The sequence below is a fragment of the Marmota flaviventris genome, chromosome 5 (genome assembly GCF_047511675.1).
Source record: "Marmota flaviventris isolate mMarFla1 chromosome 5, mMarFla1.hap1, whole genome shotgun sequence".
In the NCBI taxonomy this organism is placed as follows: Eukaryota; Metazoa; Chordata; class Mammalia; order Rodentia; family Sciuridae; genus Marmota; species Marmota flaviventris.
In genome coordinates this window covers 5,168,565-5,183,135 of record NC_092502.1, presented here as the reverse complement: position 1 = coordinate 5,183,135, position 14,571 = coordinate 5,168,565, and the positions used below count along the sequence as shown (strand labels likewise).

Here is a 14,571-nt window from a genome sequence, read left to right as displayed (position 1 = left end):
CTCCAGCCCCATGTGCCTCCTCAGGGAGCATCCCAAGGCCACAGGCTGGGAAGGTGCAGCAGGGCCTGAGACACTGAGGCTGAGAGCCTTCCTGGAGGTGGAGATGCCCCAGAGCAGCATGAGCTGAGCCCTGGGTCCACACCCAGGGGCGGCATCACCAGGACTGAGTGTGTTCCAAAACTGTGAAGCACTAGTGGAGGAAACTAAAGAAGCAAAAATCAAAGGAATTGTATCGCAGTATTTATGGACTAAAAAGATGAATTAATATTTTTAAAAGTTCCTACTGCCCACTGAGATCAACATGAGCTCTGCTGTCTCTGGCGTAAACCAATGTGCCCACAAGTCAGGATGGCACACTGTGTTCTCAAGTGTAGCTGTGAGGTCTCTCCACACAAGAACCACTATGTGCAGCAAGGTGGTTGCTAATTAAGTGGACATAACCATTACACAGCGTGTGATTTTCAGCACACACTGTGTAGGACACAGCACAGTGTTTTAAATTGATTTAAAAAAAATAAAATGTAAAATGGTTTATTCACAATTAATAGACTCCAAATCCTGAATGTCCCTGTGGAAACGCACAGCTCATGAAGAGTGGACACCCTCCAGCAGGCAGAGTGAGGCAGCCTGAGCACAGCTGCTAGTTTCTAAGGACCTCAGTTGTGGAGTGAGCAGAGCACTAGGTGCTGTCATGGACACAGGCACACATCAGCACAAGGGACAAGGAGCCCAGAGCTCAGCCCACACCTAGGCTGTGGTCTAAATCCAGCAAGGGTCCAAGAATGTGGACTGTGGAAAGGACACAGCTTAATGAACAGAGCTGAGTGAACTGAATATCCTCAGGTGGAAGAGTAAAATCTGACCCTCTGCACACCAGGGTTAGATAACCTGCGTTAGGTAATAAGTGTAAAACCCCCAAATGTATCACTTTTATAAGAAAATGAAAAATGCTGCCTGGAATTGGTGTTGCCAATAATTTTTGAATATGATACAAAAAAATAGAGGGGATAAAAGCCAAAATGAACCAGCGGGTACCATCAAATAACCAGGTCACACAGCAGAGACAAGCCAAAGGACACCCAAAGAGGAGAAAGCAGGTGTTCCAGCCACGGATGTGTCAGAGGCCAAAACTCAGGAAAATGAACAGTGAAAAATAAGCTAATACAAAACCATAAAGAGATATGAGTAGACATTTTCCAAGGAACAAACATATGACCAGCAAGAATATGGAAAGATTTTTATCAGTCATTGAGAAAAGCAAACCAAGCCACCAGGAGATGCTCCCTTTAAACCAAAGTGGAAAGGCTTTTGTAGAAAGAGCAGAAGCATCAGCTAGGATGTGGAGGAAGGTAGCCCTTGCACGCTCAGGCTGGGAATGTGCTGGAGCAGCCTTTGGCAAACAGAAAAACCATAGGATCCTGCAACCTCACCTCCCAGTGTGCCTCCAAGAGAAAACCAAATGAGATATCACCTCACTTCCATGAAAAGGCAATTACCATCAAAAAGACAAAGAGAAGAAGGTTGGTCAGGATGTGGAGGAATGGAACCCTTGCACACTGTTGTGGAGATGCTAATTAGCCCAGCCATTGTCAGGAACAGCATGGAGGTTCTTAAAATTATTAAAATTAGGCTTGGCATGGTGGCACATGCCAGTGGCTCAGGAGGCTGAGGCTGGAGAATCATGAGTTCAAGGCCACACTTAGCAATTTAGCAAAGCACTAAGCAACTAAATGAGATCCTGTCTCTAATAAAATACAAAATAGGGCTGGGGATGTGGCTCAATGATTGAGTACTCCTGAATTCAATCCCCAGTACCTCCCGCAAAAAATAAATAAATAAATAAATAAATTACAACAGGAGGCAGTAATGATTCTACTGTATACATAGACAAAGGAAATGAAATTGGCAAGCACAGTGGTGCACACCTGTATTCCCAGTGACTGGGGAAACTCAGGCAGGAGGATCTCAAGCTCAAGACAAGCTTTGATATTTTATCAAGACCCCTTTCCAAAAAGAAAAAAAAGAAAGAAAGAAAAAGAAAAGAAAAATCTGGGGGCGGGGTGTCCTCAATTTGTGGTGCTGTGTCCCTGGGTGGAAAGGTTAAAAAAAAATAAAATTAATGAAGTGAAACACCAATCCCAATACCAAAGAGACTTCTATGCTCCTGAGTTTCTTGCGGCACTATGCAGAGTATCCAGGATACTAAATCAGCCCAGGTCTCCAGTAATACGTGAGTGGATTAAAGAGAAGTGGCACATACACAGAATGGAGTTATTCCAGCTTAAAAAAGAATGAAATCTGTCCTTTATGGACAACAGGGTGGGATCTGCAGATCCTCAGGTGAAGTGAAAGAAGCCAGGCTAGGAGAAGTTCTGCAGGACTGCGCTCCTATCCAGCACCCCAGCAGGGGGAGCTCCAGGAAGCTGAGAGCAGAATGGGCACAAGGGGGAGAGAGGGAGGAGCTACCTGGAGGCTGCGCAGTGGGCCCTGGGCGCAGCTCTCTGGGTGATGGGAGGTGGTGGGCTGCCTACAGCAGAGTACTGCAAGCAACAGCGACCCACTGTGCTTCTCAGAAGTAGAAGGAAGGTACTGAAGACTTCACCATGACAGGTGGTGTGTTTGAGGAGGCACAGATAGTTACCCTGACTTAACATTTTGCAATAGATAAAAATATGAAAGCATCATATTGTACAACATGAAAATATACATATCTATGTTGATATGTACCAGATAAAATCAATTAAAATTGAAAATAAATTATCAAAAGCCTTGAAAGGTATGTGCACTACTTTCCTAGTCCTCAATTCACTTAACAATTTTAAAGTTCCATTTACATGAATGGGTTGTTAAACTACAAATTTAAAAAAAAAACCAAAACATTTCTGCACAGAAATCTCAGACAAAGCACAGAAACAAATCATTGGGGATTATATCATGTAGGCAGAAAATTAGCTAAACGGAAGTTCATGGTTCCTTTGTCCAGTCCTTCTTCGTCACGTGAGAACAGGGATCTGAACTCCTGTCTTGTTCTTTCTTACAAGGAGTCTCCCATCCCTCCCAAAGCCCCAGGAGACTATTTAATAGGAGTTCTGGAACTCTACCTAGTTAAAATTCAGTAATGGCCTGTAGGGTCATCACCTGTCTATACTGATAGGCTTAATATTCAAGATAGGCTTCACATTGTTTTTTAAGTTTTCTCTAGTGGACAATAGAAACTTTGGCATATCCACAAAAGAGTGCCAGTACTCTTTTTCCTTACTTCTTATTGTCCCCTCTGACTACTCTGTGGTTCATTCTAATGGGTTGGCTCCTGGCTGTCCTTAGACATGGTGAGGGTGGCTTGGGAAGTGAGGGTTTGACCTACGGGCAATACCCCAGCCTCCAGGGACAGGAGGGGCCTGGAGACTGAGTTCTCTCCCCAGTGGGCAATGACTGGCTCAGCCAGGCCTTTGTGAAGAAACTTTCATGACCTCTGAAACAGCCAGGCCAGGTAACCTCCACATGGTGAACACAGCAAGGTACTGCCAGGGGTATACCAGGGAGGACCCCACCTACCTTGCCCTGAGGACCTCCTGCATGTGAGTTTCCCACATTATATCCCCAGTGATGAAACTGGATGTTAAACATCATGCTTCTTTGAGTTCTGAGGGTTGTCACAAGAACCCCTAAGTCCATGGTCAGGAGAACAAAGGTATAGGTAGCCCCTGCTGTGGGTGGTCTTGTGGGCTGAGCCCTTAAGCTGTGGTTCCAGCAACTTTGAGTGGGTGGTGTCATACCTGAGGCGACTCACTGCACACAGAGCTGGTGTGGATGAATCTAGAACTGAGTGGTGTCAGAGAAGGACTTAAAGTGACCTGGCAGCCAATTTAAATGTAAGGGAACAATTGCATCCATCCCTAGGACTTTCCAGTATCAATGCACCATTGAAAATAAGTGTTACCTGCCTAAGAAAGTCACCAGAATGATGTAAAACAACACAAAACAAAATGCTAACAGTTAAAAATGGTTTTCAAGCACCATAGAAAAGGTCAAAAATCAAATTTATTCTGTTTATTTTTTAAAGAGAATTTCCAAAATTGAAAGCTAAAGCAGTGGTACTGGCCTGAACTGTCATCATTAGGGTGCTCAGACAGGTTTCAGAATTCAGTATCTTTGGATTTTGCAATATTTGCATGAACTATACTAGTTCAGTATTCCTACCTGAAAATCACAAATCTGAAGTGTTTCAAAAGCCAAAATGCTGGATTTGGGAAACTTTTGAGGGTCATCTTGGCATTTTCTTAAAAAATTCCAGTTGTCAGAGCATCATGGAGCTCGGTTTTCAAGTCAGTGTGGCACAGCCTGTGACTAGGTTGACACTGAAGTCACCAGAAGATGATGAGACAGAGGAAGACCTGACCTTGGGGACAAAAGGACATTAAAATAACTAGGAAATGGCAGGACTTGCTCGTGCTCTGACAGGAGAAGACCCCTCCTGTGTGTGACACAGCGTGACTAGAGGCCAGAGATGAGCACAGCCTGCTCGTCGTCTGCAGGAGGTCCATCATGGAGGACCTCACTTGTCTCACCTCTTTCAACAGGTACTAACAGTGCCACCAGGGGAGATGACAGAGATCAGGGACTCTCCTGCCAGGCTGCAGGACCTCAGCAGGGGCAGCAAATGACAATTGTTTCCAAGAAGAAGAGGCCAGAAGTCTTATATCTGTTTTGCTTGATGACAGAGGACCTCAGACACAAGCTCCTTCTTCAGGTGCCCTGGGGGATGACAGAGGCAGCAAGACACATACCACTAGACTTCTAGATGGCCCTCCTCCTGCTGGATCCCCTTAGACCCAATCCTGATCCCCTTAGACCCAAGCATGCCCTCATTGCTGATCATGGAACCGGAGGAAAGGACTTCAGAGAATCTTACAGCTAAGGGGAAATTAGCAAAAGGAAGTTTTTCACTGAGGTGACCAGGTCCTCTTGCAAGGTGCCAGGTGCCTTCTTGGGATCTTAACAGATGGGGACTTCTGAGGTGGTAGGCTGACACAGCCTACAATCTAAACTTGTCTCCTACCTGTTTTGGAAACCATGTCTACTGATTTTCTTGTCCATCAGGATGGCTTTCTTGGAGTAAATATGTATTTTTTTTTTCTAACATGCTTTGATCTTTCATTTTAATGTTGGTGGTTTTCATTTCAATGGAACGTCTCTGTTTCTATCTATAAGCTCCTGGGTCCTCATGTAGGTCAATTACCTTATTGGAAGTGAGCTTTGCTCTCACATAAACTCTTGTTAAACACCAAAACTTCAAGACATAGGCCACCTCCATATGTCAAAGCCACTCAGGATGCTGTCCCACACACTGGGTGTACGTTTTTCCCAGTCAGGGCCAAACACAACAGGGACAGACACAAGAAATCAAATCCTATGAGAGGAAGAAGCTAAAGACTCCGAGAAGGGTCTGCATATTGGGTGGGAGCAATGGTCCCTGGGGTCCCTGAGTTCTGTCCCCAGGTTTGTCAGAGGGCAGCCAGTGTCCCCAGGAGGCACCTGTACTCCAGGCTCAGCTTTAGAGAAGATGCAAACAAATTTGAGCAGAATTAATCAGAAAAGACCCCTAAGACACAGCTTCAGTAAAAGGTGAAAGATTTATATGATCATAAAAATAAATAAAGATACTGTGTGTTCATCTACAACCATATAGGTATGTATGTGTGTGTGTGTGTGTGTGTATATACACACACACACACACATACATACATAATTTAAAAAAAACAGCTTTAGATACTTGGGTCACTTTATCCTCACAAAGGATTGAGAAAAGAACAGGAATCAGCAAGAGCCAGAAGGACAGACTGAATTCAGAAGCATCTGGGCTTCAGCTCCAGCAAAGGGGAATGAGCTGGGCTCAGGGGTACCTGAGGAGGAGGGAGCCTGAGCCAGGCACCAGGGAAAGGAAAGGGCAGCTGTGCCCTTTGTCACTCACCTGCGCCTGGCCAGGGAAGCAGGAGGCAGAGCAGGAGGGTCCTGAGGCTCCTGTTCCAGGGCTGCATCCTGGGGTCTCAGACCTCTGTCCTCCCAGGGGCTGTCCTGGGTCAAGTCCTTCCTCTGGTTCACTGCTGTGCACGCTCTTCCTGAAACACTGTGAACAGGATCCCTGGACAGAGAGCTGGCCTCCTGGACACCTGCATGTGGGAAGCAGAAGCAGGAGGTAAGTGGACTCTTCTTCCACTTGCTCCATAGTAAGGGCAGCTTAGGAGGAAGAAAAGCGAGGCAGGCTGTTGATCACCTGGGAAGCCAGCGCCTCAGGGCAGGGAATATTCTGGCCTAGAAGGCTTTCTATTTTAAGGTCCATGTCGGGTTTTCTGATTCAGAATTGAAAACTGTGCATTAACTGGGGAGGTGACAACTTCATGTGACTGTTATGTCTTCAAATGCTGGATGGGACAGCCAACCTAAAGCCACAGGAGGAAACACTCTTATTAGAGGCCAAATAAAGAATGAGTAAGACTAGCGCCACCTACTGGTGGGCATGCAGGAGGTGCCTTTGGGCTGCAGCCACAGAGGGAACTCTAAAACAGAACCCTGGGGAAAGAAGGTTAATGCTGACTGCTGACATTCACTGACCAAAACCCTGGGGAGGAAACAATGGAGGTCCAGGCGAACTCTCGCGGTCCAGGCGAACTCTCGCACATGGGTTCTTGGAAGCTTTGCCCTCAGAAGTCAGAGCTTAGAATCAAGGCTAACAGGCCTGCTGTAGTGAGGATGGAGCAGGTGTCCCTCTGGGATGCAGGCAGGAAAAGGAAGAGGCTGCATGGGGAGGTGAGAGGTCCAGTCCCAGAGCCACCTGGAAAGGCTGATTGCTGTGTGAGCCACTCACCTGACAGGTGAGTGGGAAAAGGGAGCAGCTCTGCCTCCTGAGGAGGAAGCAGTTAGGCATATCTAGGGATGGGTTGGAGACTCAGAATCAAATAAGAAAATGGACCCATTTTACTGTGGCTGAACTCATAGAAAGACATGTGAATATGATGATGGCAATATAAATACCATAAATAATACTGCAAAGTACACAAAACAAAACAAAAAACAAGTCTCAGTTTATTCAGCAATTCTGGTGATAAATGGAGCTGAACCCTGCATTTCTCTCTAATTGCCACAGAAACTCAGGTTTCCTAAGGACCCAGTGAAAGTCCTGATCCACCCCCCTTAAGGTTCTAGCAAGAACAAGAATCTTTCTTTTATGATGAGACACAACACTGAGCCTGGGTAGATGAAAAGCCGAAGTGTTACTTACAGGTTGAAGAAGAGCAGGCTGCCAGGCAGGGCCACTGAGAGAGTTGTCCCCAGGGCCAGGAGACAGGCTGGGCTCTGGGGAGCATCTGAGGCAGGATTGGTGGGTTGGGGCTGTCTAGGGTTCTCTGCACCCTGTGGATTGGCTGATTTGAATAATTCCCCAGGTTCCAGGTTCCAGGGGCAGGGTTTCTGGCTCAGGGAGATAGGTAGGTACATGGGGCTCCTGAATGGGAGCCTGATAAGGAAAGGAGTTGGGGTGTGAACTTAATCGGCTGCTCAAGGAGGGAAGCCTTGGGCCTCTAGCCAGAGCCTCCAACTGGCTGCAGACACCCCATTCTCCAGGAAGAAGCAATGTTATATTTGTACTTATGTCATGACACTGGTTCTGGACACAACTTGGGGAGATTTTGAGTGGTGTGCCAAGTCCAACTGGTTTTACAGAGAGCATCCTAATTTGTCCTTGGCAGAGCAGAAACATTTCATACTGGTAAAAATGAGGAAAAGCGATAGTGAAAGCTTCGTTTACAGGGTTAGAATGGAGTTTCTCATTTTTACGGCATTGTTAATCAAATAGAGCTGAGATATTGGGGTCTTGAAACAATATCTCAGTTATCAATGAGTGACTCTGACATTTTTTATTGGTGCATTTCAGTAATACAGAGCATTAGGATTTATTTTCACATAATGATAAAATTATGTAATATAATTACTCTAGTTCAGTCCCCAGAACTTCTCCTTCCTCTCCCATCCTGCTTTTCCTGATCCCTTCCCTCTACTGTACTGATTTTTCTGCTATTTACTTTTTTTAAAAAAAATAGTGCCTTGTGGATATACCTCAAGGTGAGACTTAGTGTGGTAGGTTCATATGTGTACATAGGAAAGTTGGATCAGATCCATTCCACTGCTCTTCCCTTATTCTATTCCTCCTCCCGCTCCTCAATCCTCTTGATCTAGTCCATGAGTCTTTCTTCTGTTTTGGTGGAATCCCCCCTCTTTTACCTTTCCCTCTCTCCCACTCTATCCCTTGCCTCCCTTACTTTGGACTGGCTTCCACATATCAGAGAAAACATTCATCCTTTGGCTTTCCGAGTCTGGCTTATTTGACTTAGCATGATGTTCTTTGGTTCCATCCATTTTCCAGCAAATGCCCTGATTTCTTTTCTTGATGGCTGAGTAATACCCCATTGAATATACACCACATTTTCTTTATCCATTCATCTATTGAAGGGCACCTGGGTTGGTTCCACAGTCTGGTATTGTGAGTTGTGCTGCTATAAACAATATTGTGGCTGCATCCCTATAGTATGCTGATTTGAGTTCTTTTGGGTAAATACTAAGGAGTGGGATAGCTGGGTTCTATGATAGTACCATTCCTAGTTTTTCAACAAATCTCCAAAGGTTTTCCAGAGTGTTTGTAAAAATTTGCAGTCTCCCCAAACAATGTGTGATTGTACTTTCCCCCATATCCTCACCAATATTTACTTTTACTTGCATTCTTTAAACTGACATTCTCCCTGGACTGAAATGAAATCTTTATGTAGTTTCAACTTGCATTTACATGATTGCTATAGATGTTGGATATTTTTTCATATATTTGTTGGCCAGTTGTCTTTCTTCTTTTGAGAAGTATCTTTTTTAATTCTTTTGCCCATTTATATTTTTTTGGTTTTTTTTTAACATTATTTGTGTATTCTGGATGTTAATGCTCTATCTGGGAAGCAGGTGTCAAAGCCTTCTCCCATTCTCTAGGCTCTTGATTCATGTTGTTAATCGCTTCTCTTGTTACACAGAATCAGTCTAACTTGATGCCACCCCAATTATTGTTTCTCCCTTTTCTTTCTTACAATTTGGGACTCTGTTAAGGAAGTCGGTTCTTGTGCTACCATATAGGAGTGTTGGGTGCACATTTTCTTCTAGCAGTTGCAGAGTTTCTGCTGTGGTAAAGGTCTGGGCACTTTCCCTTTAAGCTCCCTGGGGACTCAGGCATGGCTGCCCTGCTTTCCCCAGCCACAGCCACAATCTGGGATCCACAACTCTATGCTGTGAACATTCAGGTGGCTTGTCTGAGCTTTGGCCCATGTGGGTGCATGGTCAGAGGCACAGTCTCTCCAGGTTTCTTACAACTCAGGCTCTTCCTGGGCAGCTGTTCTAAGGTCCCCTGCCCCTTCCCTATGCTCAGGCCCTAAATTGCCTTGCTGCCCAGATCTGAGCTCTGACTTCCACCTCCTCCAGCTGTGGGCCTCTGCTCCTTCTCTGTCTGCCTGGTGGCAGCCTAGTTGAGTCCTGGGTCCTTCCTAAACTTCCCAGGTGGGCTGCTCCACCCCGTGGTCCTTGTTCCTGGTCAGGGGCAGGGGGTTGTTGCCACTTTCAGCTAGTAGTGATCCAGTTACACGTCCTCTCTAGCTGGATTCTGAAGAGAAGCCACTGCAGGGTGTTCTGGTTTAATCTGCTGCTGTCTGGAGGTGGGCAGAGGCTGTGCTGTCTAAGGGGGTCACTGGTCAACTGTGGACTCCCCACAACCACGGCAGTGCCCTCAGGGCTTTCTATTTACAGTTTTGTTTTGGACTGGTTGATCTACTGCTCGAACAGCAATGTACTATCACATTTTATTTTTTTTTTCTACTTTTTGCTCCAAACCTTGTGAATGGTTAACCTATGTGCTTTTCTCCTCCCTCTTTCTCTCTCTGTTGACCTTTCCCCTTCTCCATCCTGGTCTCGGTTTGGGCTTTAGAAATTTGGGCTTATTTTATTCTCTAAAACCAATCCTCAAGTCTCTGCAGGTCTCAGAGTATTTACTTTGCCTCCCATCTCCTAGATCTGCTATTTCTTCCCATTTTCTTTCTATTTCTGGTGGGTTTTGGAAGCCTTGGCCAGCTCTTAAGCCATTCGAGAGGGTTTTAACAACCCTGACAGGGTCGTCTGTTTCTTAGATGAAGCATAGAGGTGTGGCAGTCATGCTATTGGCAGGTGTGAATGGAGCTCAGTTATGTGTGCATGAAGGTTAGCAGCATCAGTGTTACCAAGGGGAGGTGACTGTGGTTGTGGTGGGAGGGACAGTGAGTGGTGTGGAAAGAGGACACTCAATAGGAGGTATCTTCTGCTTCAGAGGGCAGCGGAGGTCCTTAAGTGGGTGTTATACATGTATACTGTGTATCTTTTAATGTGGCATTTTGGTTGGTTTCAGTCTCACAGAGGGTTTGAAGACTAGAAGTATCAGGTAAGATCTTCATATGTGCTAAATGTGTACACATGCTACACACCATGTATGTGCAGACTTTCTGTGAGTCACTTGGGAGTCACTTGGAAACTTCATATTTCCCCCTCATTAAATAATTCAATGTGTATGTCCTAAGAACAAGGACATCTATGACTTCTCTGTGAATTGTGCAACCCAACGTTGACCCCACACCATCAGCGGCTCCCCCACAGTTCTGCCACTCCTGACAATAGCATCCTTTTCACCTGTTAATGTTCTTATTTATTGTAGAATTCAGGAGCCTGGGCTGCTTTTAGTGTCACTTATTCCATGCTCTTTACCCTGGGACTATTCCTCTTTCTGTGACCTGAGGATTGCTGGATTGTTGGCTGTGTGCTGTACAGGGAAGGCACAGAGCAGCTCTCGGGGATTACTGTGAAGGTTTCTTGAGATTGAACCATGAGAGGGGGTTCTTGGAGAGGCCGCAGCAGAGACTTGAGGCCTCCAGTGCTCTGTGTCAGGGGCGTGACACATCATCGAAGTGAACTGCCATTGTGGGTCTAGCTGTTGTCCAGCAGGCCTGTGCATTGTGGACAGGTGTGACACAGTACTCTGTAGGGGAATGATCTGAGCCTTTGTGAGCACATGGCTCCATGTGACAGTTCTAGATTCCTTCCCTGTTTGTCAGCTCACATTCTACTGAATGGAGGAGTTTGTTCTCATGTGGCATAGGGTGCTTTACTCATTATCAATCTCTGTCAACAAGGAACATGGAATATTTGTTTAATTATGAATTTTATTGTTTTTCAAACTTGAACATAGGGCCCCTCTTCAGCTGCCTCCTCTGTTCTACAGTTAGTCTCTGTTCATGTCACAGTCTGAGAGCTTCCCTTCTTTACAACAAGACTGAAGAGCCCAGCCCACATGGCTTGCTTGTTCCTGGAAGCCACCTTTTCTCTAAAGACCTCTAGTTCCGTTGAATGAAGCATTTTACAGATCAACCTCTAGTCACTGGTGTGCTCACTGCTACTGAGTTTTCAAAGCAAACATCTTAATCTTCCCCTTCATATTTGTAGCTAACATTTCCAACTATGAGAAACCTAGGCTTCATTTCCTTTAACATACTTTCCCATTTTTCTAAGCCTACACTACACAGATGTATTTCAGAATTACTTACTGATAGTGCCTCAAAGAGCAAACCTACTGATTGTAGGTCATTGTTATTTACAATGCTTGGTGACACACAATCCACAGACAATCTGCACCCTTCCCATCCAGCTAGGAACACCCCTCAGACTGAGTTAGGTGAGAGAGCCAGGGCGCTGCACCAGCCATGGTTTCCCCACTGCAGCTCAGGGATTCGGGCCTTGGTCAGAAGCTTCATCTCTGTATCTCTGCACACATTGCAGTTTGAGGTTGGCTCAGTGGGGCTGGAAATCTCACTTCAAGGCTCCTGGTCCACAAGGCTCTGAGCAGGAGACTCAGATTCCCTGGCTCCTCCACAGGGCCATGTGAGTGTACTCATGGTGTAGTGCTGGCTTCCCACAGAGTGAGTACTGCCGGAGACCCATTTGGACCTACCCTTGAGGATGAACCATGGATGTGCACACTGTTATCTCCACCACTGGAGGGTCAGCCCTTACTCAATGAAGGCAGCAGCACCTGGACATCAGGGCATGAACCACAGGAAGCAAGGACGATGAGCAGCCACCTTGAAGGATAGTGGCCAGCACTGGATGCCAGGACCTCCATGGAGCAGGTGCCAACTCTGTTCTAGGTTTACATCATGTACCCACTCGGCACACGGGGAGCACTCCCCTCTCCAGATTGATCTTCCTCCCCATCCAGGTAGCCCTCCCCCTCCTAACACCACAAACTGGGATTTTCGTGGGCACAGCCTGGTTGACCTGTCAAGAACCCCACACAAGATAGGGTACAGTCTTCTCAAACTCTGATTCTGTCAGCCACCTCAGCTTCTCTGAGGGTCCTATTCTGGTTGAATGTGTCAGGGTTTCATGTTTTAAATGTCAAATTGTAATTCATCTTGTGAACGGATTACAAATTTATTCATACAATGTCCAAGTAACAGTACTGGTCCCAATTTTTAGATACTATTAATAATGCTGCTTGAGGTTTTGGTACCTGCTTCTGTGTTCACATGCATTCATTTCTCTCTAGCATGTACCTGGTCGTGGGGTTGCAGATCATAAGGTGCTTGTCTGGATACCTTCATGAGAATCTGCCAGAACCTTCCCTGAGCTGCTGTGTGATTTTGCGCTGTAACCTGCAAATGTGTGAGAGTTTAAATTTCTCTGTATGCTTCCTGGGGTTTTGCTAAAACCTGAGCTTTATATCTTGGACTCTGGAGAGGGGTGGCTTGGTTTGTCTCTCAAGGGTTTGGTTCATACTGTCCTGTGACTCCAGGAAGAAAGAGACGTCCTGGAGCTGACACTCCTGCTGTGGTGACCATGGCCTTTAACCTAGTTTTGGAAGCTCGGGTTGACCACTTACTAAAGAATCCACAGAATATATGCAAAACTCAGCCTGAGGGTAGCAGAGGGCAGAGCATGTCTTCCTGGACCTGGAGCAGTCAGTGGGTACTGGAGAGTACTGACAAGGTGTACCCACTTTATATGGGAAAGTGAGTAGGTTCGGACTTTTAATAAACTATGTGTGTCTATTAATGAAAAGTGATTGTGATAAAAAATACACAATGGTCACACACATCCAATATTTTAAGCCGTGAATTTACATATAACATTTGTCAATTAAATATATAAAAATTGATAAGGAGGCTAAGGAAATGTGTTATAGAATGTCGGAACTTGGGAGAGGCTTATAAGATGGGTCCTGCATGAAAAAGTCTTAGAGTCCAGGTATGTCAGCTGCTACAGGATGCAAGTTTCTTGAGATCATGATTCTTAGTATAAACCTGTGTTCAACACTGGGCATGGTGGCACACTCCTGTTAATCCAGGGGCTCAGGAGGCTGGGGTAGGAGGATCTTGAATTCAAATTCAGCTTCAGCTACAACAAGACACTAAGCAACTCAGTGAGACCCTGTATCTAAATAAAATACAAAAAAGGGCTGGGGATGTGGCTCAGTGTTTGAGTGCCCTTGAGTTCAATCCTCAGTATATCCCCTCTCCCCCACAAAACAAAAACTGTGTTTCAGTCAGTTGTTTTGGCTCAAAAATAGTCATGGAAATAGGCAGCACTTGGGGTATACTTCTGAAGAAGCAACCGCTTATTAGTAAAAGTAAAATACTCTGAATAAGCTGTGAAGCATAGTGAGAAATATAAACGAGATATTTGTTGAGAAATGATGTTCATCAGTTTCAGCAGTGAATCCTGCTAGGACGGCAGAGTTTGATGAGCAGTGGAGCTGGTCCCGTGAGGAGGATCATTCAGTCCCCACAGCACTGGGAGCAGCCAGGGTCCTTGGGGGATCCTCACACCCCTGCCCCCCAGCATCCTGCCTGGGGAATGGCCACTGTGCCCATGGTCCATAAGGATGACCCTTGGGGAATGTTTCTCCATTCTTCTCTAGGGAAAAATCAGAAGCTCATGGAAAATGCAGGATGGTTAGGCCCCAAGTGCTTCCTGGAGTAGGAGGTCCAGGGTAGAAATATGGCCTCAGGGGCTTGGTGAACTTGCTTTTGAGAGTAAAGAGAATGGTAAGTTCTATCACATTATAGAAAGAGATCAAACCTTCTTCATATTGCAAAAAAATTCCAACTACTTCTGGCGCTAGTGGGACATTGATATTATAAGAGTGCATTGAAAGCACCTTGTACTGACCATCCTTCAGGGAGAGGGTCCAGAAACCAGCTTCAGGACAAGACTCCTCGTAAGCTCTTCCTCTGTCTACTGAATCCAAGCAGAGGCCTATAGCCCACCTGCTCTTTCCTGCTACTTGAACCTCCCAGTAGTGACTGCCACTAGAGAAGCTGTTCCGACCCAGCACAAATGGCATTAGAGTAAATCGCTCAGGACTATCAGGAACATTTTGATTCACAGACAGGGAATAAACATGCTGCCCATCTTGTGTCACATAGAGGGAGGGGTGAGCCGTGCGTTCATCCAGTATGAGGTTCT

The 14,571-nt window shown here is 45.7% G+C and overlaps 2 protein-coding genes and 1 long non-coding RNA gene across 14 annotated transcripts in view; 1 reads left to right on the top strand and 2 right to left on the bottom strand.

The window, feature by feature from the left end:
- The window catches only part of LOC139705735 (butyrophilin subfamily 1 member A1-like), a 21,804-nt gene extending 14,393 nt beyond the window's left edge, over positions 1-7,411 (bottom strand). For 8 of the 10 annotated variants that reach the window (XM_071611939.1, XM_071611935.1, XM_071611940.1 and 5 more), the window contains exons 1-3: positions 7,280-7,356; positions 6,275-6,440; positions 5,972-6,170 (exon numbers count right to left, since the gene is read on the bottom strand). In XM_071611939.1, coding sequence (XP_071468040.1) covers positions 5,972-6,038 — 67 coding nt within the window. In that variant the 5' untranslated portion in view covers positions 6,039-6,170; positions 6,275-6,440; positions 7,280-7,356. Of the gene's footprint in view, positions 1-5,971; positions 6,171-6,274; positions 6,441-6,612; positions 6,679-7,279 lie in introns of those variants that run through there. The other 2 variants (XM_071611936.1, XM_071611938.1) reach the window with 2 other exon arrangements.
- Positions 6,750-13,019, top strand: LOC139705737 (uncharacterized). The gene is made up of 3 exons (XR_011707541.1): positions 6,750-6,872; positions 12,023-12,233; positions 12,653-13,019. It is a non-coding gene; the product is annotated as an uncharacterized lncRNA (long non-coding RNA).
- The window catches only part of LOC139705736 (butyrophilin subfamily 1 member A1-like), a 29,251-nt gene continuing 27,198 nt past the window's right edge, over positions 12,519-14,571 (bottom strand). The window contains exons 8-9 of one of the 3 annotated variants that reach the window (XM_071611947.1): positions 14,275-14,571; positions 12,519-12,758 (exon numbers count right to left, since the gene is read on the bottom strand). In XM_071611947.1, the coding sequence (XP_071468048.1) occupies positions 12,679-12,758; positions 14,275-14,571 (377 nt within the window). In that variant the 3' untranslated portion in view covers positions 12,519-12,678. Of the gene's footprint in view, positions 12,759-12,999 lie in introns of those variants that run through there. The other 2 variants (XM_071611948.1, XM_071611946.1) reach the window with 2 other exon arrangements.